This window comes from Clytia hemisphaerica, unplaced genomic scaffold, assembly GCF_902728285.1.
Source record: "Clytia hemisphaerica strain Z4C2 unplaced genomic scaffold, Clytia hemisphaerica genome assembly, whole genome shotgun sequence".
NCBI classification, from domain to species: Eukaryota; Metazoa; Cnidaria; class Hydrozoa; order Leptothecata; family Clytiidae; genus Clytia; species Clytia hemisphaerica.
In genome coordinates this window covers 557,537-582,421 of record NW_027104191.1, presented here as the reverse complement: position 1 = coordinate 582,421, position 24,885 = coordinate 557,537, and the positions used below count along the sequence as shown (strand labels likewise).

The 24,885-nt window shown below is 36.1% G+C and overlaps 2 protein-coding genes across 2 annotated transcripts in view; one reads left to right on the top strand and one right to left on the bottom strand.

Moving 5' to 3' along the window:
* The first annotated feature begins 408 nt into the window (after positions 1–408).
* Positions 409–24,885, top strand: part of LOC136815064 (uncharacterized) — a 36,378-nt gene continuing 11,901 nt past the window's right edge. Inside the window, exons 1-19 of the mRNA XM_067071502.1 lie at positions 409–1,746; positions 2,008–2,233; positions 2,653–2,803; positions 4,127–5,382; positions 5,688–5,951; positions 6,318–6,421; positions 7,466–7,601; positions 15,901–16,164; positions 16,753–16,965; positions 17,710–17,852; positions 19,026–19,259; positions 19,470–19,529; positions 19,820–19,967; positions 20,470–20,881; positions 21,199–21,795; positions 22,260–22,429; positions 22,825–22,894; positions 23,621–24,035; positions 24,554–24,694. Of these exons, the coding sequence (XP_066927603.1) occupies positions 454–1,746; positions 2,008–2,233; positions 2,653–2,803; positions 4,127–5,382; positions 5,688–5,951; positions 6,318–6,421; positions 7,466–7,601; positions 15,901–16,164; positions 16,753–16,965; positions 17,710–17,852; positions 19,026–19,259; positions 19,470–19,529; positions 19,820–19,967; positions 20,470–20,881; positions 21,199–21,795; positions 22,260–22,429; positions 22,825–22,894; positions 23,621–24,035; positions 24,554–24,694 (6,297 nt within the window). The 5' untranslated portion in view covers positions 409–453. The remainder of the gene's footprint in view (positions 1,747–2,007; positions 2,234–2,652; positions 2,804–4,126; positions 5,383–5,687; positions 5,952–6,317; positions 6,422–7,465; positions 7,602–15,900; positions 16,165–16,752; positions 16,966–17,709; positions 17,853–19,025; positions 19,260–19,469; positions 19,530–19,819; positions 19,968–20,469; positions 20,882–21,198; positions 21,796–22,259; positions 22,430–22,824; positions 22,895–23,620; positions 24,036–24,553; positions 24,695–24,885) is intronic.
* Positions 10,392–14,689, bottom strand: LOC136815060 (uncharacterized). The gene is made up of 2 exons (XM_067071500.1): positions 13,012–14,689; positions 10,392–12,479 (listed from the first exon to the last, which is right to left on the bottom strand). Exons 1-2 carry the CDS (start codon positions 14,599–14,601, stop codon positions 10,662–10,664), a joined length of 3,408 nt encoding a protein of 1,135 aa, XP_066927601.1. The 5' UTR covers positions 14,602–14,689; the 3' UTR covers positions 10,392–10,661.

Here is a 24,885-nt window from a genome sequence, read left to right as displayed (position 1 = left end):
AAAGCACTTCAAATTATAGACAGAGATTTCATGTCTATATAATATAAGTTTAGAGAACAAAGTACCACCTTGAATTTTTTTAAGGGGATACAGGTGGGAGTTTTATCTGCCTTGTAAAAGCTCTCCTCAAAATGCCCCTGCATCTTCTGTACCACTCAAGCACACTAAAACTAACCTAAAAAAGGAAACTAAAAGTACAAAATACCCCTTGCTGGTGTTTCCCCTTCCTTTCTACCAACCATTTGCTCCTCATTTTAGGAAAATTTCAGATTCTTCAATTGTAAATTTGCTAACTACTTTGCATAGCAAAAGATGAGTTAAATGCTCATGTTTTCTGCATGTTTTCTCAGGATCTTACACTCAAGATTTTTTTTGACACCTAGTCCAAAATTCTCTTTTTCTTCTTAGAAAAGTTTGTAGAAAAATAAAAATGTAAAATTTATATAAACTAATATGGCATCAAATACAACAAGACATGAGATGGTGGACGAATCCTCCATCCATGTGCTGGATTTTGTCTACCCTCCTGGAGAAACGTCTGAAAACATCTCATCATCCATAACAAATGAACTCATTCGTCATTTTGGGAATAGTGTCTTTGTCAATGATAACGTTAAAAGCCCTCAAAATGACACAGCTGCCGCAACATCTTCAAAAAACAAGCCACAAACTGATGATGCTAAGCAGAAAGAAAATCAAAAGAAGAATAATCTGGTCACCAATCATAAACTGTTTGATATCAGTAATTTTCGTGAAAATGTTGTTGATATTGCTGTTAATAAGAAGTTTCTTTGTATCTTATTCGATGATGGTTCTGTTCATAGAGCAACATGTTTTGTTCCTGATATCAAAGACAGTCTTTCCGGTAAACATTCCATAAAAAGTGAGTTTCAACTAAGCCAGGGAAGACCAGAGCCTCTTCAAGTGGCTAGTGATGAATCATTTGCCAGAACACTTGATCGAACCTTAAATAATCTAAATGAAGAAGTGGCAACTACAATATCAGCACGTAGATCATACAGTTTGAACACTCAAGGCCCTACACCAAGAAATGTTTTCATCAACAATCCTTACGGTTTGAGAGGGTTCTCGCCAGACTTTGCTAGTACTGCGCTACACTACATGCCGACAATGCCATATAGACAAAGAAGAATCCAATGGAATCATCTCATGAATGTACCTCAAAATCCAAGCGCTACTTCCATTATTTATCCCCAAAACTCTGAAGAATTGAGCCAAGAAAACATTGAGATTCAAGATGAACCACAAATGGATTTGATCAACAATATCACCATTGTATCACTAGATAGTGAATCAACTCCTGAATTTCAAATCACTGGCTTGCAAGCAAACATGCCAAGTCAACCTGGTATGAATTTTCCCTTACCAAATACAGGAATATCCACACCTACTGCTGAAAGAGAGGGAGACATGTCACAGTCAGGAAGCCAAGAGAACCTCCAATCAAATATCTTCCCTCAAACCACTTCTTCTCCAACAATACCAATGCCGCAAAGATCTTCAATGAACTTTCCGTTTGCGAAAAATCAGAATGAGCAAAGCATAGCTGGGCCAAGTGGAACTCCAACAACAGGTTATTCACCAAAGAAGCACCAGTCAAAACAAGAAGGATCAAACTCACAAGATTCTTTTGCTTCTTCACGATACACTCCTTCTCCTTTGTTCATCAAGAAAGAACCTGACTGGTCCTCTGAGCTTGGAAACCTACAGGAAAGTGGATTAATGGTAAGTTGAAATCACAACGTTAATAGTTCTTCCTCAGAGAAGTTTTCTCAACTCAATATTCTGCATGATTCACCGAAATTTCAAAAATATATGTCATAACTTTTTGTGTGAAATCTGAACAAATTACAAATATCCTTGCTTTGACCTTCTTCTTTAACCTAGTTTCGGTATGAAATTAAAAGCAACCGAAAAGCAAAACAGCTTGGATGCATGGTTTGCATCTAAGTCCCAACTAAATATTTTTTTGATTTATTTTCTAAGGGTCAACAACAATTCATGAAAATGACTGCAATGGAAAGTTGTTTTCTCCTGATCGATGAAGAAGGCCACTTGTGGATCTGGTATAATGATATGTCTCAACCAATCAAAGCTCCTTTTGCTTGGAATAAAACTAAAACGATCATTGCCATTGGTTGTAACATGTTCAGGGCTACAGTTTTACTTGAAAGCAACCAACTTGTTACTTTCTATGATAAAAGCTTTAAAGGTATGTTGATTTAATAACTTTTCTTTTACTTGATTTTTAATTTTGTACCTTCTACCTTGTACTTTGTACATTGATGCCTTTTAATGGTTATTTATTTAGCTATGGCTACGCAGTTTATACTTCTATGTTTAATAAAGATTCTGTTATGGATACCAAAACATGGCACAATAAATCAAAGAAAGTCAAATTTCGAAATAATAACAAATGTTTTAAGTGGTATGCTCCGTTAAATTCAACAGCTTTTAGACAGCTGACGAATTTTTCCACAAAGGACCAGTTTAAACAGAACAAAAACAGGAACTGGGTAAAATTTCCAGAAACTAGAATATACTCTGACATTTTGTAACCTTGTCACTGTCATTCACGTCTGTGTCCCCTGAATGAAGACTCTCATTTTCAAAATCTTATGCCAAATTTAGATTACAATGGTAAAGAAGAGCCAGAACTTATATCAAAACTTTCACATGGTCCAACCAACTTCACTGAATTCCACGATGAGGAGATTTTAGATATCCAGTGCACCAACTTTTACACCGGTATACAAACCGCCCAAGGAAAGGTTTATTGGTGGTATGTGTAATTTCATAACATGCAATTTTATGGGATGAGCTGGAGTTTTTACAAGATACTTCACTAATTGGTCATTTGAAGTGATAGAGATGACGCGTTATTTAGAAAAAGTAACAAAATTGTTTTATTACTGGTTAACGACCAACCAAATCAAATAAGAGCTTGTAAAAACTCCAGCTTGTCCCAATTTTATGCCTACAACGCTCCAGTTTTGTTCCACCAAAAAGGGCTGTTGTTGGTTATACAGTGTTTTGTTTTTATTAGAATATACTTTACCAGCCCTTGTCATATCCGTCCATATTTGTTTTGTTCTATAAAAAAGAGTTGGTGTTGCTGGTTGCTGGTTTCGGAGACCTTTTGAAACATGATTTCTGAAATTAGGGCCTTAAGTGCTTTGTTAATTTTTGTCGTTGTGTCTTTAGAAGGAAAAATACCGGGTGCGCCACAAAAAAGTTTCTCTCTTTGAAACTAATTTTCTCAAAATCTAAAATTTTTAAAAAAACCACTCCTATTTCATTGGAAAGAAGAAAGATAGACTTAGATTTTGATGGGTCATTTATTTAATTCGATTCATTAGATCAAAAGTTAAGCTCAATTGAATAAAAAAGTTACTTTCAGAGAGTGCTCGAAAACGTCAAAAATCGACCTATCAAATTTTTACTTTAAATTTGGCAATTGCAATAGCCTTTACATAATTAAGAGCATTTTTCCGTAACAAAACACATAAATTTTGAAACGAAAGGATCGAAAGGGTTTAAAATCCTCATCAACATTAATCTAATTTGGTTTTACTGGAATTTTTCTTAGATTTTTGGTTATAAACTGGATAAAGTCTATGTAAGGCTGGATCTACCTCGAAACCCATATTTGATGTATTTTTATGAATTTTACCAGATTATTTGGCCTTTTTCTTCCTTTCATTGAACTTCAACCTTCCTTCAAATAACAAAAGGTCATTTAGACAGCTAATTATCATTTTTAATGACTGAAACGAAAATACTGATATATCATATAACTATGCTTCTGTTTAATTTGATAGGTCGATTTTTAACGTTTTTGAGCATTTTCTGAAGTAACTTTTTTATTCAATTGAGTATAACTTTTGATCTAATGAATCGAATTAAATAAATGACCCACCAAAATTTAAGTTTATCTTTCTTCTTTCCAATGAAATAGGAATGGTTCTTTTAAAACTTTTAAATTTCGAGAAAATTAGTTTTAAAGAGAGAAACTTTTTTGTGGCGCACCCGGTAGTTATCTCACTGATTTAGAAATATCTGTTGTGGAAATATAAAGATTTCAATGATAAATTTTCATTCACAGGGGACTAGCACCATCTGCAGAACGTAATTCATCTAAGGGGACAAGCAAATCACGATTTGGTGACAATCTAGAAATCAAAATTGGTGATATGGTTACACCCAAATTGGAAAAGAACGAAATGGGATGTTTAGTGTTCAACAATGTCTTGCATAAATTTGGCATAGTTGTGCATTATGTGAGAGGTGAGAACACGACATCGACTCAAGGTGGTGTGAACACGGATAAGATTGTCATAGCCTGTCTCGATCGCGATACATTCAATATAGCTACAGATGATATGATCAAGACATTCTCACGTGTTTGGGATGCTAAAGATGTTGTGTTCCTTCAAGAACAGAGTATCTCTACCGGTCAAGTGGTCAGCTTTGATGGGCAATACGCCATAGTTAAGATGAAAAGCAACGATCAAGGCTCAGACTTGAAAGTGTATTTGAAATCTTCCCTTGAGAAAGTGGCCACTAGTAATGAAAGCAATGCTAAACAAACACGGTACAAGAAATTCATGATGGAGAAACCCCTTCAGGTGTTCACCAACCCAGACTTTATTGTCGTGGCAATCACAGCGAATGAGGTTGGTCTCAGCTTCCTGGTGAATCGAATCAAAGATGGTAAAGCATTCTTGATTCATCCGTCATCAGTCACCAATGACCATAACAATAAGTGGTTCACCTGCGGTAAAAGTGATATCAACAAAAGTGATAATATCAAATCTGAATGCACAGTCACCACAGAGTTTGAATCTACACCTGCTGAGGAATCTCGGTTATGCGTCAAACAGTGCAAATCTGTTGATATTCTACAGAAAGATAACACTTTGTTGGATCATGTATCTAATGGAAATATCTTTGATACGTCGGGTGTCACTGATGATGCTCTATTGAAATCGAACACATTAAGAGAGTTAGATTCAGCTTTAAACCAGCCTGCTGGGAACACGCACGGTAGCTTCTCTCGATCCTTCTCAATGCCTACTGGTGGCAAAAATGATATCAATTTGAAACGTAAATGGCGGAACACTGTTAATATTGGGCTATCCGATTCTGCTACTAATATCGTTCAGAAACCGAAGATGTTTTCGTTTGGTGACTCACAGAATTACACATGTTTGTTGTTCGACAATATGAATTGTTTATATCCTGTCCAATTCGATTGTTCACTTTGCAATCCGGCTTTGTTGGAAATCTTACCCATGAAATCGTTCGTGTTGTTGGATCGTGGATTGCAAAAGGATAAACGACTCTTGACTTTGATCGCAGGTAAAGTCATTTTTCAATGTAGAGTAGCTCTTATTATAAAAAAAGTGTATTGGGGGTTAATTGTAAGAAGTTTTAAAACACAGTATCGAGTTTCTTTAACTCGAACCTCTATAGCTCGAATGTCTCCTTAGCTCGAACAATCTTTCTAGTCCTAACAGTTAACAATGCCTCATAAACCTCAGGAAAAACCTCTAATGATTTCAGCGATTTGACGTCGTTCGACCCTTTTCCTTTCCAATTGGTTTTAATACAAGGGGTGATATTTGTGTGTTTTTATATCCTGATTACTTTTATCCTATCTTTAGTCCCGAAGAAGAGTTCATTGATCACAGCGCTCAGTAAGGGAGACAAACAGACAGTACAGAAAGCTGTCTTCAAAATGGAAATCGCTCTTGAAGATAAAGACATTGGGGACGATCTAAAACCATATAAAAGAGCTAAGTATGAAGATAGTGGAAAGTTACCAAAATCGAAACTGGACGTTTTGAGATATCTTGATGAGCGTTGCAATGGTAACCAGAATATCATGCATGTGGCTGCAAGCAATATCTTGAAAACTGATGTTAAAAGTAAGGCGGATCGCTCTGTAATGTTTCTATGTGTAATCATGACTTTCCATAGGTTTTTTTAATCCTATTTTTTAAATACCTTATCGGCCCTTTTTACGCCGGCCCTAATTTAACGCTGGCCCTCTTTACCAATAAGGGCCGGCGTGAAAAGGGCCGATAAGGTAAATCAAACAAAAAACAAATGATTTTTCTTTCTGGAAATGATATTATTTTTAGCACTTTTGATCATTTGCTATGGGACTGATTATCCAAATTTCATTTATCCAAAATTCTGAATGTCGATGCCATATAAGCCTTATATAAGAAATAGAGCTTAGTGTTCAGATCTACGAACTACCAATGAAAAATGTTTTCTCTTTCATCCAGTTCCATTGCTTGGTAGCATTATGGACGTGCGAAATAACGAAGAAAATGTTATGTTGCAAACCTTCTTGAACTCACCTCTCATCTGGCCCAAGATACGGGAACTTGTAAGACATTTCACTTGGTTTTTTCCTGTTTTCCTTTTTGTTATTCGTTTGCAGGCTGTCAAAATCCAACAGTGCCAGACAGTTTTCATGAAGTATAAGAAGAAGCATAACCCAAAAATAGGAATAAAATGATAAAATACTAATCTGCAGGCTGTCAATTTTGTTAATATTGAATTTTAAGAGCCTACATCCGAATTTTCACTGGAGGATACTCGTGTACTCTTTTTCCTTATACCTGGTGTGCCACAAATAAGTTAGCCTCTTTGATTTGATATTGTAGGCCAGGCATCGAAATAAGGGATAGAAAGTGCATCGCAATTTTTTGATAAGCATGATTTTGTATCCTAAAATGGACCAATTTTCAAGTTTTAGCTTGTAAGTAATCCAAAAACGCATCGCGAATTGCGAAATGCGATACGCTAATTCGATCCCTGTAGGCAGTAGAGAAGATATTTTTCAAAGATTGTTTCGGAATCATTCAGAGGAAAGCCTAACTTAAAATTTGGTGTATTACTTTCTAATTTTACTTCATTGGTTCAAAAGTTATGTTCAAAAACCTAAAATGTCAATTTTAAAAAATGTCAAAAAGGCGAAAAACGAGAGTATTAAATTGGTTGTAAAGAATAGAGACACAAAGCCATTTTATGCATCAGGAAATCTTTTTCCATAATGTAAAAAGCACTTATTTACAAGGTTAGACATCCCTGTAAAAACATTCCAATACACCAAATTTTAAGTTAGGCTTTCCTCTGAATGATTCTGAAACAACCTTTGAAGAGTCTTTCTGCTACTGCCTGCAATATTAAGTCAAAGAGGGTAACTTATTTGTGGCACACCTGGTAGATCTTTGTTCATTTACTTTAATGGGCTAAATTTTCACGGGGATCAAATTTCGCAGATTTCGCAGATTTGGGTGGTATTCCAAAGTAGACGACTTTGGACTCTCCTGGAAAAAAATTATTTCAAGGTCTAGCCCTTTTTCAAAAATTTCCATATTTCCAATTTCAACTAAATGGTAAGTTTTGTACTTTTTTCACCTTGTAGCTTTGTGAAAGAGACAGTCATGGATGCACCCCGTTCTTAACAGCTATCATGATGCATAATTTGAGGGGAGCCGATTTGATTTTGGAGGCTGTCAAGAGAGATGGAAAGAATGAAGCCAAACATGTCACACCTGTCGGTAAGAAGCTTTAATTTTGTTTTTGCTCTGAGTTTTCTCCAAGACTTTGTTGCATGTTGTAACACCTGTTGATAAGGAATCTTAAAGATATTCTTCTGTTATGATATACAACGGTGACGTTCCTCTTATTACGCACGGAGCGAGCGTTAGCGAGCGGAGTGCGACTCTTTTGGCAAACGCATGCGCGTAAGCAAAATTTACAAAATTTCAATGATATGCGGGCCCTAAAAATGGAAATTCACCTTTTTTTTCGTCTAGCCGCTATTCCGCCGTGTTTAGCCTCTGGAATGTTTCAACTTTAAAAATTTCGTGAAAATTAGCGTTTTTTAAGAAGAGGCCGTTGCAGTGTCAATCTTTCGCAAATTTAAAAACCCACTTTCCCTTGGAAAAAATTGACGTTTTTTGTTTTTTTGGGACCCTTGGGGCACAAGGTACCCGTTGACCGCAAAAATTTCAAAATTCGCGAATTGACCGTTGACAACATTAGGGGTAAAGGGGACCCACTGACGTCACGAGTTTGGGAAAAACTTCAAAATGCGATATCTCGAGTTTGAAGAAGAGTGAAGAGGTCGTTGACCCCTCATTTTATCGGGAATTTTATGGGGAATGAGATGGGAGGGTTTATAAGGCTTGAGTAGGACTTTCAAATTTGGCTGAATTTTTAGCCATTTTCAGCTGCTGATGACGTCATCAAAATAGAAAACATGCGTTATCTCGAGTTTGAAGAAGAGTTGAGAGGTCGTTGACCCCTCATTACATCGAGAACTTTATAAGGAATGAGATGGGAAGGTTTATACGGCTTGAGTAGGACTTTAAAATTTGGCTGAATTTTTAGCCATTTTCAGCTGATGACGTCATCAAAACAAAAAAATGCGATAACTCGAGATTGGAAAGGAATTGGGAGGTCGTTGACCCCTCATTCTATCGGGAATTTTATGGGGAATAAGATGGAAAGGTTTATAAGGCTTGAGTACGATTTTCAAATTTGGCTGCGATAACTCGAGATTGGAAAGGAAGGACGACTTTAAATAGAAATTAGCTAACATTTGGGTAAGTAGTGTGAGAAAATCAAAACAAAACAGCGGAAAAAAACTGAACTCTCGGAATAAATAATGCTAACGGGAAAACGTAAAAAAAAAACACCATTTTTTGATGAGCTCTTATTCTATTCTTTCCAAAAAGTCAGTGAAAATAAATCTGATGAAATATAAAGAAATTATTACAAAACTACTCGACGCACACGTGACACAACCCAAAGCAGATAAATTCAGCTTTTGGCACTTTCATTCGTGAAAACCAAACAGTTTTTTTTATCAATACAATAATAAATGCATAAAAACTTGAAATTCTTTAATACTTGTCAAGAATATTTTCCATAACAAAACAAGGGAAATTCAATGTCTTTGATTAAACCATGTAACGAGGGATTTTTGTAAAAGGTCTCTGGTGCTTTAACTTTTCAGCATCAATTCTTCAACAACTTCGAAAATTCGACACGTTTACAGCTTGACAATAAAGTTGAAAGTCGAGAAGTTCCCCATTTAAATTAGTTTTTGTTGCAAAAATGTTGTTTCAGACCATTTATAGCTATTTAAACCAGTATGCAAATTTCTGTCATCCATGCATCGAAACAAAAACATCGAAAAGTGTTATCAATCTTATTATAGAGAAACGCAATGATGAAGAATTTCTTCTCGATCAAAAAAATACAATACATCTTCTTTTTCTACGTATAATGATAATTTCACATCACTGAAAATGCTTGAAAATGCTGCTGCATTTATTTTGAAGCTTCTGAATCAAAAAAATTGTTTATTTAATTTGATGTGCATATTTTTGGCGGGAACTTAATTGTCGAATGTTTTTGTTCGAATCTAACGTTCGAATCTAACAAGATTTTCGAACAAAAACATTCGAAATTATAGAGACCCGGAATTCCCGAGTTATTCTTTCCAAGTTAAAAAACCGAGTAATCCCGAGTTATAACGTCATTTTACATTTCATAACTCGGTTTATTTTGCTTCCTTTAACTTTATTTTTCATTTTTTGAATTTGGAATTTTTGGTTCCTTTAACTGTCCGAGTTATTTTTCATTTTGTAACTCGTGAATTTTTACTTCCTTTACGCTTTAGCTTTCCGAGTTATTTTTGATTTTCTAACTCGGGAGATTGTGCCTCCTTTAAGTTAACTATCCGAGTTATTTTCCCTTTTTAACTCAGGAATTGTTGCTTCCTTTAACTTTCTGTAAATAGATTTACGTCATCATCACAAGATTCGCAGTACTTTGAGTTTTGATCCGTTTTAAGTTGTAATTTTTAAATTTATGGAATTTTAGATTTTCGGAATTTCTTTGGGATTTGGGATTTTCGGAAAAAAAGTACGATATTCTTTTGAGCAGCGGATTGATAGCCTCTACCACCTCTTCTTACATAACCAGTGGGCTTGGGGCGTCTACCTGGCGTCTATAGAATCCCTTTCGCTTTGCGAACACGAGACTCGTTCTCCGTGCGTAACCCCTTTTACGATTGATGCTGACATAGCAAAATTAAAAAGTTAGATTTCTCACAAAATTTGTACTCGCTCGGCGCGGGGGGTGAAGGAAGTTTTTTTTTCTATTGTTTAGAAATGCTGTCTAAGCAAATGGTAGGAGAAATGTTAAACTGATATCCTTTAATTTTTTTGCTGTAGTTATTATCTTTAGCGCTTTTTTAAATGAAGCCGACTTGATAATAAGAAATGAATGTCTTTTAAACAAAGTGTTGATTAATCATTTGAAAAAGCCAGTATATTCCAGTGATTATGAATCTATTTACTACTGTGGTTAAGCATAATAAACAGCAGCATTTTTTTCTTAAAAACCAGTAGTACTACAATATCAAAATCAAATATGGTTGAAAACTTTAAAATGAGATTTTCAAAGAAAAATAATCGTAAAAATCAAAATAATATAATAGTTGAATTTGTGAAATTTGGACGTTTTTAAATTTTAAATCAGTGCCAATTTTAATAGGTTGCCAACAAATTATTCTTAAACCGTTTTCATTTTCCACGGAATGACTGTCAATGTTTTGGTAACTCATTGGCCATACATGGATGATCAAATGCTTCTTCAAAAAGCTCTTGGAAATCTTTGTTACTCGTCCGAATCAATTTGGTAATTATCAACTGGAATGGTGCTGTATTTCTATCATCCTGGAAAAATTCATCAAGATCATTTATTTCTGTACTCTCTGATAACAAAACCAATCGATCTTTCACTCTCCTTATCGCGATATTCTCTTGGCGTGTGCGTTTTCTGTCAAATTTATCATGCAAGTCCTCTACCAATGATAAGAGCTCCATCAGTTTACGATTGTAAAACTTTTTCAGGTTTTCCCTATCTAGCTCTTGGTTTGGCGGGCTATCGATATCAACACATTGTTCTATAATGTTAATTTCTGCATTAATCTTTTCTATGGTCACTCTGTAAGCCAACTGTTTATCGAGTTGATCGAAAGGGTATGCCAGTTTAAAATGTGGAAGAGCTGTTTTCACCATGAGATATCTTCCCAGTAATTCATTTTTCCTCTTAATATTCTCAGTCGATTCCTTCTCCAATAGCTTCAAAAGATTCATACCTTTATCGAATACTTTCAAAAGCCACTCCAAGTCTAAATATTTTTTAAACAAGTCTTCTCTTGGGCTATGTTTGATGATTATATCTCTATTTCTAGGTTTTTTCAACATTTTAAAAATTGATTCGATGAGGGTTATGTTTTGATGATTTCTTCGAAACTCGTAATATGTAATAACGCTTATTTGATTCGATATCATTAGAAAAGATTCACCATCGATCCCTTTGAAGTAAATGTAACGCTGTTTGTGGAAATGGTCTTTGAATACTAGTTTTAAAAAACTGATCAGCAAATCTGAAGTTCCTTCTTGACTGTATTTGTTCCGCTCTGGAAGTTTTTCAATTTTCTTTTTCAGACTTTTCAGAAGTCTTTGAAACCATCTTTTCTCGCTCGAGTAAATCAAATTCATGTGACGTTTGCTAACGAATTCTTTGATGTGAGATTTTATAAAAATTTCATTGGCATCATCTTCCTTTGAAGGTTTGAGCACTTGCATTGTTTCATCGAGTGTGACCAGGTAGTCCTCATTCTGCTCAACAATATACAGACTGGTCGTACATCGCATTATCAGATTGCTTTCATGGAGCTCAATAGCTTCTCCTTCTTTGAGGCCGTCGATTTGTCTGACGATGATAATACATGGCCAGTCGAAGCCATGTAGTTTGGACGCAGACGTTATTAAGATATTCCCATCCAAGAGCCATTTGATAGGGTCCTCGTTAGGTTCAAAATCGTTTTTTCCGTTGTAATAAAGTTTGACCTGGTAATCACTCTTTGGCTTTGGGACATCCTGTCCTATAATAAGGATTCCCTTAGTAGTTGACTTGGTTCTTAATGCGATGATAGCCTTTTCAACTGACTCGATGTAGACTGGAGAAGAACTGCTTGGAAAAATTGACGGAGGACCCTTTAAACCAGCAGGAAATATGAAAAATAATTCTTCGCCGATTTCTTTTGCTTTTTTTGCAATCTCCTTGCTATTTCGTAAATTGACTGCTAATTGGATATGCTGGAAATGGTTTAATTGATCACCAAGCTTGTCGTGAGCTGTCCTTGTTTCTTTTTCTTCTTCTAACATGGACAGAATATCTAAACCTCCTAACAGCTCTTCTTTTTTCCTTTCATGCTTTGCCCATTGGTTTTTCCCTTCTGGTGCTACCCAACAGACCTCACGATTTTGCCAAGTCCAAGAGTGACATGCAAGATCGATGTCATTCGATTCGTCAAGGAAAATGGCATTGAATTTATCTCTGCTATCATTGACCTTAAAAAGAAGTTGAAGTCTTATAGAAGCAATACAATGAAATATAATAATGTGGTCGTGTTACAAAAATACAGGCTCTTTGTAGGGAAAAATTAATATCTAGCTGAAACTTTCTCCAGACCTTCTCTAGAATGCTTATACCACAGGGAAAAAAAAATTTCATGTATACCATTCGAAAGCTCTCAAAAAACTATATAGAAGACTTTTAAACGGCCATAGCCGATTTCCTTACCTAACTCGAGATATTTCATGCGCAAATTTCATTTTTTGCCACATTTTGGTCTAAAATTGACCATAAATTGCACCTTCTGCGTGAATTATCTTGGGTTAGGTAATGAAATAAATGTAAATTATGTAAATTATGTTCCTATAGAGAAGGTCTGGAGAAGTCTATCTAATATGACAGTCTAATTTAAATTGTCCACCCTCACTTTTATTAAGCTCGTCAATCGCATATTCGACCATGAAATGGGAATTAATAGTATAAAACTGCAAATGATAATGTTAATGATAACCGAAAAAAAAGTCTCACTTGATAAAAAAGAGGGAAATCACAAAATCTTCTAACGACAATGCCATATGGTTCCAACACTCGCTTTCGGTCAAAGTATAGTAAACTCGGACACTTATCATATTGAATATGTCCGCACACCATATATAAAATACGGCCTTTATATTTTTCATCTTTACTCAATAAGATGGCTTTTTCTTGAAGTAAAAACGATTTTCCTGTCCCGAAGCCACCCAAAATAACAAGTTTGTTGTAACTTGGATCATTACTTGCCAACACGGGGAATTGGTTTTGCGAATAAAAAACAATGTTTTGACTGGATGATAATGAATCGATGACGTCACAGACATAATCGGTCCAACAGGAGGAGGTTATAGGTCTCAGTTGATCTTTCTTCGATACATATATCGTGAAGACAATAATTTGAATAATTTTCTTGAGTTGTTTCAGTGGATGTTGTAAAGGTACTATGGATGGTGATATAGGATATCTCTCCATAATGCTGGATAACCATTTCTCAACATCAGTGTCATTGCTATGTATGTAATGTCTGTTTTGCCATAGAAATTGGTCAGATTCAACATAGATTGCTGGATAGAATGTCCAACCAGGACCCAGTTGATCGCCCAACTTTTCTTCGAAGATTGAGTGATATTTTTGGAGCTGCTCGAAAGGTCTTTTATTTGTCAATCGTGTTTTCACTTCAATTCCAATGATCAGTTTTCTTGACCAAGAGAAGATGAGGGAATCAAACTCTTGGTGTTTCTTGTCACCAACATCTGTCAGAAATATCATTGATTGTAGAATTACTAAATCTTCTGCGCATTTCTTGTTTTTTAATGAAAGTAGCTTTTCGAAAAAGGATCGTTCTGCGTCTTCTCCTCTATCTGACAACTCCAACTCGAAAAACCATCGCATTACTGGGTCCTTTGGTGGATATTTCTCGATAATCTCCTTGATTTGACTTCTCGTATTCTTCTTCTGTTTGATAGCAGATCTGGTTTCCGATTGTGGATTTGATTTCGCCAGAAAATCTTCACAAGCTTGCACAAACGTTTTGAAATCAGACGTTGCAGATGGTATATTCAAAGTCTCCAACTTAGATTCTTGCATTATCAAATATCTAATTTTAACATTTAGGACCCAATTATCAAACTGTCTCCTGTTTAAGATATTATGTTTCCCATCTGCTGTTTGGATTAGTGGTATTTTACAGAACGCGTCAAGCTCCTTTGTGAACCAATGGTTCGGTGAATTAACCTTCAGGTTCTGTAAAGTATCGTTGAGTGTCTGCTCTATATCATCTTGTAGAACGGGTGATTCCTTTGAGTACTGGTTCGAAACAAACTCTGGTGGAATGAATATAGTTTCGTGTGAGTCTGGTCCATAAAGAAAAGTATCGCCATATTCTCTTTCTAAAAGATATTCAGCTGCTTTGATTGGATCTGTGAATGTTTGTCCGTTCCCCATATTGAATTGTGTGTTTTGATGTGAAAGTCTTTCCTGTGAAGTTCTCATGATCTGTTCGTATAATGATTTTCTTGGAGTACATTTTGTTGTATCGATACTCTTTGGTTTCAAATTCAATAAATTTCGTTCGATTTCTTCCATGTTTTCATGCAATCCTCATCTATACCTACACTTACACCAGTCTCTCGTTCTGGCTAGTAAATCTTTATTTACACTTAACTATCACATCAGAGGAGAATTTTCTTCATTTTACTTTTTTTTTTGCTCGAAAATTTTTTTACTCAAGGTTATTTTTCAATAATACATGCTTCTTGGAAACGTATTCAAATTTCTTAATTCATATTATATTTTCATGGATTGACTCAATAGAATTGGGAGATTTTTCTTTTCCTTTACAGTATTGAAAAATTAAAACAGTTGGGTACAACAAAAAGAGAAATTAAGTTATAGATTATGCATAAATAATTAAGTATATATCAATATTAATTCTAGCAGATTCTATCCACTGACCTTTATATATCCCTGGACCAAGTTACTCAATGCCTCAATTTTGATCGGAGTTTTTTTTAAATTGGTACCCGCGGAGAGAGCGTTAGGTCTAGTTTTGCTTGTACACTAATGATGTAGCGCCGTTTGTCGTTAGGCAAAGTTTCAAACACTACAATGGTTTCTTCTCGGTTACCAATTCCAAAAAAATTTCAATCAAAGATGGCAGATATAGCTTGGTCCAGGGATATATAAAGGTCGGTGATTCTAGCCTGGATATTCAACTTTTTATACGTTTTCATTCTTCTGGCTTCTACAGTCTATGTAGTCTGTTATGATTTTTTATGGTTTACCGCCTAGACCACCCAGGTTGATTTACATTATAAAAGTAGTTTGTACATATTCAGGATTTCACCCACTCTGAGTTTACAATACAAAACAGTTATAAATCAGAATAATCAATCGAAATACGTTTGAGTTTATCGACCCAGAGTAGTTTATATAGGAGGTTTATCGTGTCTTGTATCGCAAGATTTCCGTTTGGCTACGTTTCGAGAGATTCTTCTCCCATCATCTACAACTAATCTAACTTACCGTAGTAGACTTAACCTTCTCATTCACGGTAAAATTTCCCTGTTCCTACTTTACAACGGAATAAGATACGTACTCCCGTACGTAAAAAGGTTTAACTGTTAGGGGCTCAGTACCATAGGTCACAGGGTGTTGTCCTCGCTTCTCTAAGGAACCTAGGGCGTGATATTGCGGAAACTTACGTCATATATTTCGATTAGGAACTAAAAGAAAACTTATGAAATTTGTGTGTCGTGAATTTTATTTTGTGAATAGTTTAATACTTAGCCTCACTTTTAACTGAGAGACAAACGTCATAAACGTCAGAAATTTAAGTGGGATTTATTTCATTTTTAACCTAGCCTGGATACATTCTTTTTTTAGACAAGACGTTCTTCCGTAAAGCGATATGTCAACCAGCATTCTCCGGACTTACGCCCGTCCACGCCCTCATCCATTGTTCATCTAAGAAGCAATCTTCACAACGCTGGTTCAGCACTCTGAAAATCTCAAATCTTCCGCCCAGCTATTCGCCCAGACTGCTTTTGAAATTGTTCAAATCTCGTTACCCTTCCGCTTATCGCGCCATTATGCCCATACCGGAATCACAGTGGCCACAAAGAAATGTCCGGAAAAAATTAGCTGGAGGTTTGTATCACATTAATCGGACAAATTTTCAGCGTAAAATACATTATAAATTTCGTGAAAATTTTCTTGTCAAGAGTTCTCGCCGGTTTTTCAATTGAAGGCATTCGACTTCTTTTTATTAATCGAAGGCTAGGATGAAAAAAAAAACTACAGCCAAAGCTTCTTAATAGTGATCATCGACTGATGTGCGTTTTTGTAGAAATCAAATTCAGTGTATTTTATCCAAATTCAAAGGGGTAATCAGGCGGTTTGACATATTTGGCCTGCAGCAACGTTCTGTGGTCCTGAGTAAAACCTCCAAGTATTTTTGTCTAACTGTTTTTCAAAGTCGAGATATCATAATTTGAAATTTAAAAAAATGGGTCTTAAAAATCTTTTACGATGATTCTTGAGTTGAGATTCTACTGATTTCTTACTAAAATTCAATAACTTGGTAAATATTTTGGCAGATTTTGGCAAAAGTATTTTGAGATTTTGCTCAGTATTTTGAGATTTCTCAAAATCAGGTTATTTACCAAATATTTCAAACCATCCGAGATACATTTTCGAATATGATCCTAATTATCCCTTCAAACGCTTTTTTTTCAGGCATCATCTGCAACCAAAACACAGAGGAACAACCCACCTCCACCAAACCGAAAACTAAGCATGGTCCCACTCCCTTCCCACGTATGCCTTCAACGACGCATCATCGATATGTGTCACAGGCTGGCGTGAGTGGCGTTTACCGCCACCTCAGCTCGCGGGCTAGTGCCAATTACGCCAACAGGGCGGATATGTTGAGAGCCAATGCCAAAGAAGGTTAGTGAGACACCTTGATAGCTTTTTCCTTGTTAAGGGATTACTCTTGTGTCTGTTTGTTTACCTTATCGCACAAAACCAACTAGCCATGTTATTTAAAGCGAATTAATCCAGAACGTGTTAATTATAACCGTCTAACAAATTTCGAGTCTTGGTAATTTTAAACAACACTGACTTTCGCATTAATGAATTGACGAACTTTTTTTACTCGGTTTAGAATTTGACTATGGGCGATTTTAACTAGTGCTATCTATAAAAACACAAGGATCTATATATCGGACGGAGGAAAGGGTTTAAGCCAAGAACTATCGCTGTCAACTTTGATAGCGCCTTAAGTCTGTGTTTACACGTCCATTTTTTTCCAAGACACAAGGATCGATTTCTTGTTATGGTTAATTTGTCTTTGGGTTCTAATCTGGGGAGGTACTAGGTTCGCAAAGTGACAGGCATGTCCGACCCAAAAATCGAAAGTCGACCCTAAGAGAGAAAAAGTTGTCGACTTTCACTCAATTTTGGTCCAAACTTTTTGAAAATCATGACCTTTTGAGAGGGAGAAATTTCGATTTTCGTGAATCTTTGACTCTTTCAGAGACTGAATCGGTCTTTTGAAACCCTTAGAGAGACTTTCTAGGATGCAAAAATGGGACTCCTATGGCTCGCACATACACGACACACATTTTGCCTGAACACCCCCCCCCCAATACATTATCTTCTAAAAACCTCCTCCTCTTTCATGATTCACAGGCCTTGTAATGTTTGGTAGCATTAATGAGATGTACCAAGCATTGACAGAGATGAATAACCATAGCTTGTTGACCAAAGCTGATCATCCCAGTGGTGCTCTGCTAAGCGTTGTACAACATTTACTGCAAGTTGAACTCTACCAGGTACGTTTTGAAATAATTTTGCACTCTTCGAGAAGAGACCAATCAAATGTGTGTGTTTAAAGAAACACACTTTCCACTCTAATCCGGCCCTTATGAAGCAAAATATGGCTGAAAATTGTGTATAACTTTTCCACAAAACCCTCATTTCTGAGAGAAACCTGAAGAAAGTTGTTTAAATGTAAGTATATTTTAAACACGATTTGCAGTATCATGTAATTTTGTTATAAAGACCTGCTCCCTCACTTCAAAATTGATATTTTTTATTACTTTTTGGACCTACCCCGGTGGGGTGGAGGTCCTATAAATTAACCCATGTTCGTTCGTTCGTTAGTGTGTTAGTTACCAGCTTTTCTCGAGATTGGCTCATTAGTTTTTTCTGATTTTTGGCACAAAGGTGCATGACCATAAACCCTCGAATGTGACGGAGCCCGATTTTCTAAAAAAAAATTTTTTAGGCAAATTTGGGCCAAAAAACGGCTTAAAAACAGGTTTTTTGGACTTTGTGAAAAATTGGATCATTAATTTTTTCTGATTTTTAGCATGAAAGTAGGGTACAATCATAGTTAAAGGATGGCTCAAGCAGATTTTTGCAAAAAAATTTTTTTGGCTCAAAAATCGTATTTTTATCTATAAGAACCACTTTTAATAAGAATACATCAATGTTCTTAGCCATATTATTATTATTATTTTTATTAATTTTTTTTACGATGAAAATGTCACGGTGGAGGCTAATGATTTGAGTTTTCTGTAAACACTTATTATTTTTTTGGCTGAAAAACGAATCTTTATCTATAAGAATCACTATTTATGAGCATATATCAATGTTATTAGCCAAATTGTTTTTTTATTATTATTTTTTCTAACAGAAGAAAATGTCACGGTAGAGTTCGACGGTTTGAGTTTTCTGGAAACCTTATTTATTAAGCTGTGCATTTTTCTGATAGTGGTTTTTATAAAGAAAAGCGCTTAATAGCTTTTTTATTTCTTTTTCAAAAATCTTTTTCAATAGTGTTGATAGTTTCTCTCAATAGATATGCTTTCATTTTCTTTATTTTTTTTGTATTTTGACCAGTTATGTCTTATGTGTTTCATTGTTTCAATGTTCACTGATTAGTTTGATAACCAGGTAGGTCCATAAAAGTATCGCTTGTCTTTAATCAAATCTATTTTCAGGAGAAAACGAAGTTTGGTGTTCAATCTTCTTCAAACTCTGGTGGTACAACATCCACAACCTCCAGTGCTTACTCAGCAAAACCCAACTTCATCCCCAATCCTCTATTAGGCGATCTTCCATACGATGTTTCCTCCCCCGGTCAACGGCTCGCTTCGGCCGGTGGTAGTGGCGTAGGTGGCGGGTCCACCACATCGGAAATTCCACCCATTATGCGTGAGCAAACCATCAATAAGGTAAGATTTCAGCTTTTTATATTCTGAAGTAAACGTTCCATCCTGTTTTGAAACGAAATGGTTCTCAAATTGGATATTAAAGCCATTCCCATCCATTCAATTAGCTCTGTATTCACTGAGCTGAAGCTGAAACTTAGAGTTTTTTTGTGATACGAGAATATGAACAAATGCTGTTTGAATTCAATCATCTCTTTAAAATTCTTTTCGCAGTGCTTTGACGATATCATGGTTCATTTACTGATGACGTCACTCGTTGCTGCTGATTCTAATGTAAGAACTGTCTTTTATCTATTTTATGTAAAATGGACCTCTAGAAAACGTTATGCATGTAGATGGGACACCCTGGAGAAGGGGGAGGTAAAATTTAAACTTTTAAAAACCTAGAAAACCTTGGAAACCTCCTTTAATTGGAACAAGTTTTATGGTCCCTTCAGTTAACAATGCCTTATAAACTTTACTCCATAACTCGAAATGTCCTTACCTCGATAAAATTTGTGTTCCCCGTGCGGGTTCGAGTTATGGAGACTCCGTTGTTGTATTCCTTTTTATTTTACACACAGATACTGTCTTCGGTGAATGGTGAAGGAGACACGGCAATTTCTTACTTCTTGACCACTTACCCGAGGTATTCACCCTCCCATCTACACAAACTCTTCTTAAACTGGAGACCATGTAACACAACCAACTGCAAATACAATCGCCATGTTGGTGAGAAAAACTATTTTCTTTAGTAAATTATCCAGTTTTTTTCGAACATTTAACTGCGCATTTATTGGCTTGAATCTATCGTTTCCCAAAATATGACAGAGAGATAAACAAACCTTTGAAACCGTGTATGTAATGTTGTTTTGTTCGAATTACAAAAAGTCTCTTTTTCTCGAACCTCTATAACTCGAATGTCTCCTTAAAACGAAAACGATTCCTGGTCCCTTCAATTAATAAGGCTCTCTAAACCGGTTCTCTTAACTCGAGAGTTCTTTAACTCGTAAATTCAGGGTATTTGTGGGGATTTTTGAATGGACCCAAAATTCGCGAACCAATTCATGTTCCCCTTGCGTGTTCGAATTATGGGAGTTTTATTGTAATAACAAGTATTTCTAATGAGAATTTCACCTACACTAGAACCTAAAATTTGATCGAATGAAAGAACGATTCGAATAACAGAATACGAGAGAATCAACTATATTAATTATATTTCATTCTTTTTTAGGTAACATAACAATCACTTCTCAAAGGGAGGTCGACCCTCCAAAAGCACCGACTTCCGACGACCGCTCAACGAGTCGATCCTCGTCACAACAATCGGGTCTTTCTGCGTCAACAAACGAGGACGACCGAAAATTATCGGGTCATCAGTCACAAAAACGTAAAATGGGCGAAAACCCGATCTTAACACGTCGTGGCTTACAAAACCGTACAGGTTCGCTACGTCTTAACGTCAAAGATAAAGCGACTCATTCGAACGATTACGCAAGCAGCCCGGTAACACCTAGCATTCGTTTGATAGCGAACTTAAAATTTGGACCAATTGAAGTGAACAGCTGTTCAGGGCTCACTCCGCAAATCATGCACCCACAAACAGCTTCGGACAACATGCACGAAGGCCAAGGAGGAACCTCGAGGTTTGTTATGTCACTGTAGTAAACTTTTTTATGGTTGACCACTCTTTTTAAAATAACATCAATGTAAAAGAGTTTTCAAAATTTCTTTGAAGTAAAAAAAAAAGTCCTTCCTGAAGGGAAATTTGCACTTGTGTGTTTTTCCTGTAAATTGAATAGAAAATAGCCTGTAACAGGTGAATGATTCATATGAAGTAGGCTATTGGTTAGGCTGCTTGCATCCACTAACGGATTTGTCCTCCCTATACGACCTGTGGTTTTTGTAGAGGTCTGCGATTCAGACTAGCTATTGATTTAACAATTAGGTTTTTCTCTTCCAGGAAAGGAGCATCGAATTTGTCGCCTTTCTTTCCAATCCCTGGTCAAGACCGCTCACAAGTTATGGTTTCTCCAACCCCTACAGAAGACGAATGCAAATGCCACCTCAACAAAGCACGACTACTATGGAACACGACCTTCCAAGCTTCCGTATTCTACCTCGCAAAGAACTGGCCTTGTATTGTCTCATCTATAATGTGTTGGCAATCAAATTCCTCCTCCGATCTCACCTTTGTTGATTGTAACAAGCTGGATATCCTTGTTGAGAATCTCTTAACCAACCCATATTCGATTCTCCTCGAAGCATTCATTAAATCGCTAATGAATCGATTTATCGAATCGAAGATCAGCGAAAATGCGATTTTGTTACCAACTCTTCATCGTTTGAACCCGATCGATCAAAACGCGTTTTGTGGCAAAACTTTTAATAGTCTCCTACCTTGGTTGACTGTTCATCGATTTGTTCGATCACTCGTTCGACAATTATCGATCTTTTTATCGAAGAACACGATGCCTGATGGGAACTTGAAATTGAAGATTGGTCGCCATGCCAACAAGAACCACGCAAAGAAAGAAAGCAAGATGAGAGAATGCTTAAAGTAAAGCTTGTTTTATGTTATGTTTTGGGATCTCGTGTTTTGACTACTTTATAAGTATCGAAATTTTTGACCTAAAGTCTGTTCCAAAAAAGGCAGTCTGCACATTTTTAGTAAAATACTGTTCAATAAAAAAGAAGATAAAATGAGAAGTATTACCTTGTTTGAAAGATAATTTTGAGTGGACGAGTTTTAAGGATTTACTTGAGAACCGCTTATTATTCCGCAAAATTTAATAGTGAGTTTATATGTATGTTTATGTCTTTTTCTGAGACGGAAATGATTAGCTTCTGATTTGTATAGATCCTGAATGACTGAGGACAACGGTAAATTGGCACTTTTACAGTCCTCGATTTTGCGGGTTAACACTGCATGTTATTTCAGATCCCGTCAGCCCTTCCGTCCTCAAAAGTGTAAATACATAACCTCGTTCATGTTCTTTACTCTTTCCTAACCTTTCTTTTTAGCCTGTGTCTGCGTGCATTTTCATGGATTTCGGTCATTGAGATACTGAAGGCTGCAAATACAATGTTACGACCTATTCGTTTGGGTACAGTCAAAGCGCAACCTAAAGATATTATCCGTGATATACACAATGTGGGCCAGCCACCTGTCGGTAGAAGCCACCTCCCAACTGGTAAAATCTTATTATCACCAGCTTGGGAAAAATGTACAGTTGACTCTCGCTAACTCGAACTCGAACGGGAAATCTTATTTGTTCGAATTACAGAGAGATTCGAAAAATAGAAGATCGAATTAGAGAGAGTCTACTGTATCTCGAACCTTATATATTACATTTGTTCAGATATATTAGCTGGTATTTGACTTCCCTGACATGACCTTGCTCAGATATATTAGTTCTCGTAGTAACGCTTTTCAAGTGGTTCTACCTTAATTTTGATTTTTCTGGACGAAAAACGATAGGAAGCAATTTTGATGTCCATGGTTTGTTTCGACAAAAAAAAACACTGCTGAAGTAAGATCTAAGCGTATTTGATTGGTTGTGTAAAGTTATTCCTCTATTATTTGCAGGTGTTCGAATGTACATACCACCAGGCGGTGCAACAACTTCTACACGTCAAAATATCCGATATGCTTCCAGGTTACTTTCTTTATTATATTTGAGAACACTCTCCTATTCACTATTATCGTGTCTATTATTCTACAATCTTGCTCGAAATATATTGAGACTTTTGTGTATTTTAACGTTTTTCAGAATTTAAAGATCGGGCGAGAATTGCTATTTTGACACTTCCACTTTCTTTCATTAAATATTTTGATTTTTGAGGGGTTCGTTGGCTTCTAGGCTATATTCCAAGCCTTAATGGAGCAAATTTGAGCTTTTAAATCTTGAGATCCTAAGGTCTCAGAGTTAAAACTCTACTTTCCAACTGTAGTTTAACGCGCTTAAAATTCATTTGTGGTGTTTAAAATTTCGCAGGGAAATCCCATTTGTCTCAAGTATTCTGTCCATGATATTAGTTGTTTTTAAGGTTTATAGTGAGATAAGTATGATGACTCATATGATGAGGTGAGGAGTCGACTGACCAACTGTATGAAACGTGTAATGCGGGGTTCACTCTTCCATAAAAAATCTATTTTTGTTGAATTCGATATATTTGCCATGTCAAGTTAAATAAAAAGAACAACATTTGTTAAGAATTGAAGCAGAAGCTTTTCGGTCTTATGCCATCATCAGTGCTATAGATAGTAAAATTAGAAATCAGAAAAGTTACAAATTTATCAGTCTAAAAACAATTAAAAGCTGTTAAAAAGTTACTAAAAGAAAGTCGTTAAATCTATTTTTGTATCCTTCCTTTTTTTACAGGCGCGTAACTCGAGAAGTATCGCTTGTTCCTGGTAACGCTACAGCAATGCTTGTCGAAGATCACGAACCACGTGATTCAAATACTCCATCAAAGTCGTCTGCACGGCCTGGCCCATCAGTAGGGGCGCCGTCGAGAGTGGTGCCTCAAGGGCCGTCATCATCATCTTCAAATGTACCGGAAGATGATACTTCGGACAATGACGAAACAATAAACATCGACGACCCGTTTCTCTTTGCCCCTGAAAACGCGGGAGTAGTGGGGGAGAATTTCGAACGCACTGAAACAGACATCAATGAAATAGACTGGACGCACACACAAGGCATCACGCCGGACTCTTCCCTAGCCTGGGCTTTGGACGGACATATACGCATGCGTAATGAAGTTTCGAGTCGGCTTTTCACTCAGACAGGATTGGTAGGGTGTTAAGGTTTTGAGAAAAATCTTTTGAGTTATTAATTATTTGAGTATAAACAAATCAATTTATCTAAGAACTTTTTCTCTATATTCTTGATTAAACTTTTTACAGACCGTCAGTTATTTGAGACCAAATAATTCCAAAACTTCAGCTTTTAGCAGTGAGTTTCTCCGCTAAAACTCGGGCAATCACCTCAACCATATAACTAAAATTTATACTTGGGTTTACACGCTTTTTTAAAAGAACCAGTAAATTTTGGTTCACGCTTGGTTTTTCTTAATTTTTGAAATGTTCAGGCTTATAAAAGTGTTCTTATGATGTTCTTAATACGCTTAGTTTAACTTGATAACTGAAAATGGGTTATAAATCTGCTAAAATCGGATAAGGCTCAGATTGTTCTTAATTTATTCTTAGGTTTTGGCCAATTTTCAACCTGGTGCTCTTATAAAAGTTTTCTTATAAAAAAGCATGTATTTGACTTACCGTGAAACAATTGTTCTCAATATTTTCTCAACAGTGGCAGACGTACCAAAACAACCAAATCCACCAGCAGATAATGAATACACCATCAGTACATGCCGGATATCTCTATTTGTCCAGAATGTTTTGCCGATTGGTCAAAGAAGCAACGGATATTGCCAAATCAATACAACAGTCTGTATGTGATAAATATAGACGCCTTGATAAATTGTTTTAACCTCTGAAGCCTTTTATTTCAAATTATAAAACTGATGGTCCCGCTATGACATTGGTCTTGTTTAGAAGGAGTTGAAATTATTTCATCTGGGTTTTGACATAAAACGGGTTTTTTTTTTAATACTTTCAATTTTGAAAGATTTGAATGATAAA

Excerpts from the sequence above, each read along its gene's own strand:
- LOC136815060 (XM_067071500.1), bottom strand. The coding sequence starts at position 14,601 with ATGGAAGAAATCGAACGAAATTTATTGAATTTGAAACCAAAGAGTATC. Across the intron at positions 12,480-13,011 it reads ATTTCCCTCTTTTTTATCAA|GTCAATGATAGCAGAGATAA; the intron begins GTGAGACTTTTT and ends CTTCTTTTTAAG.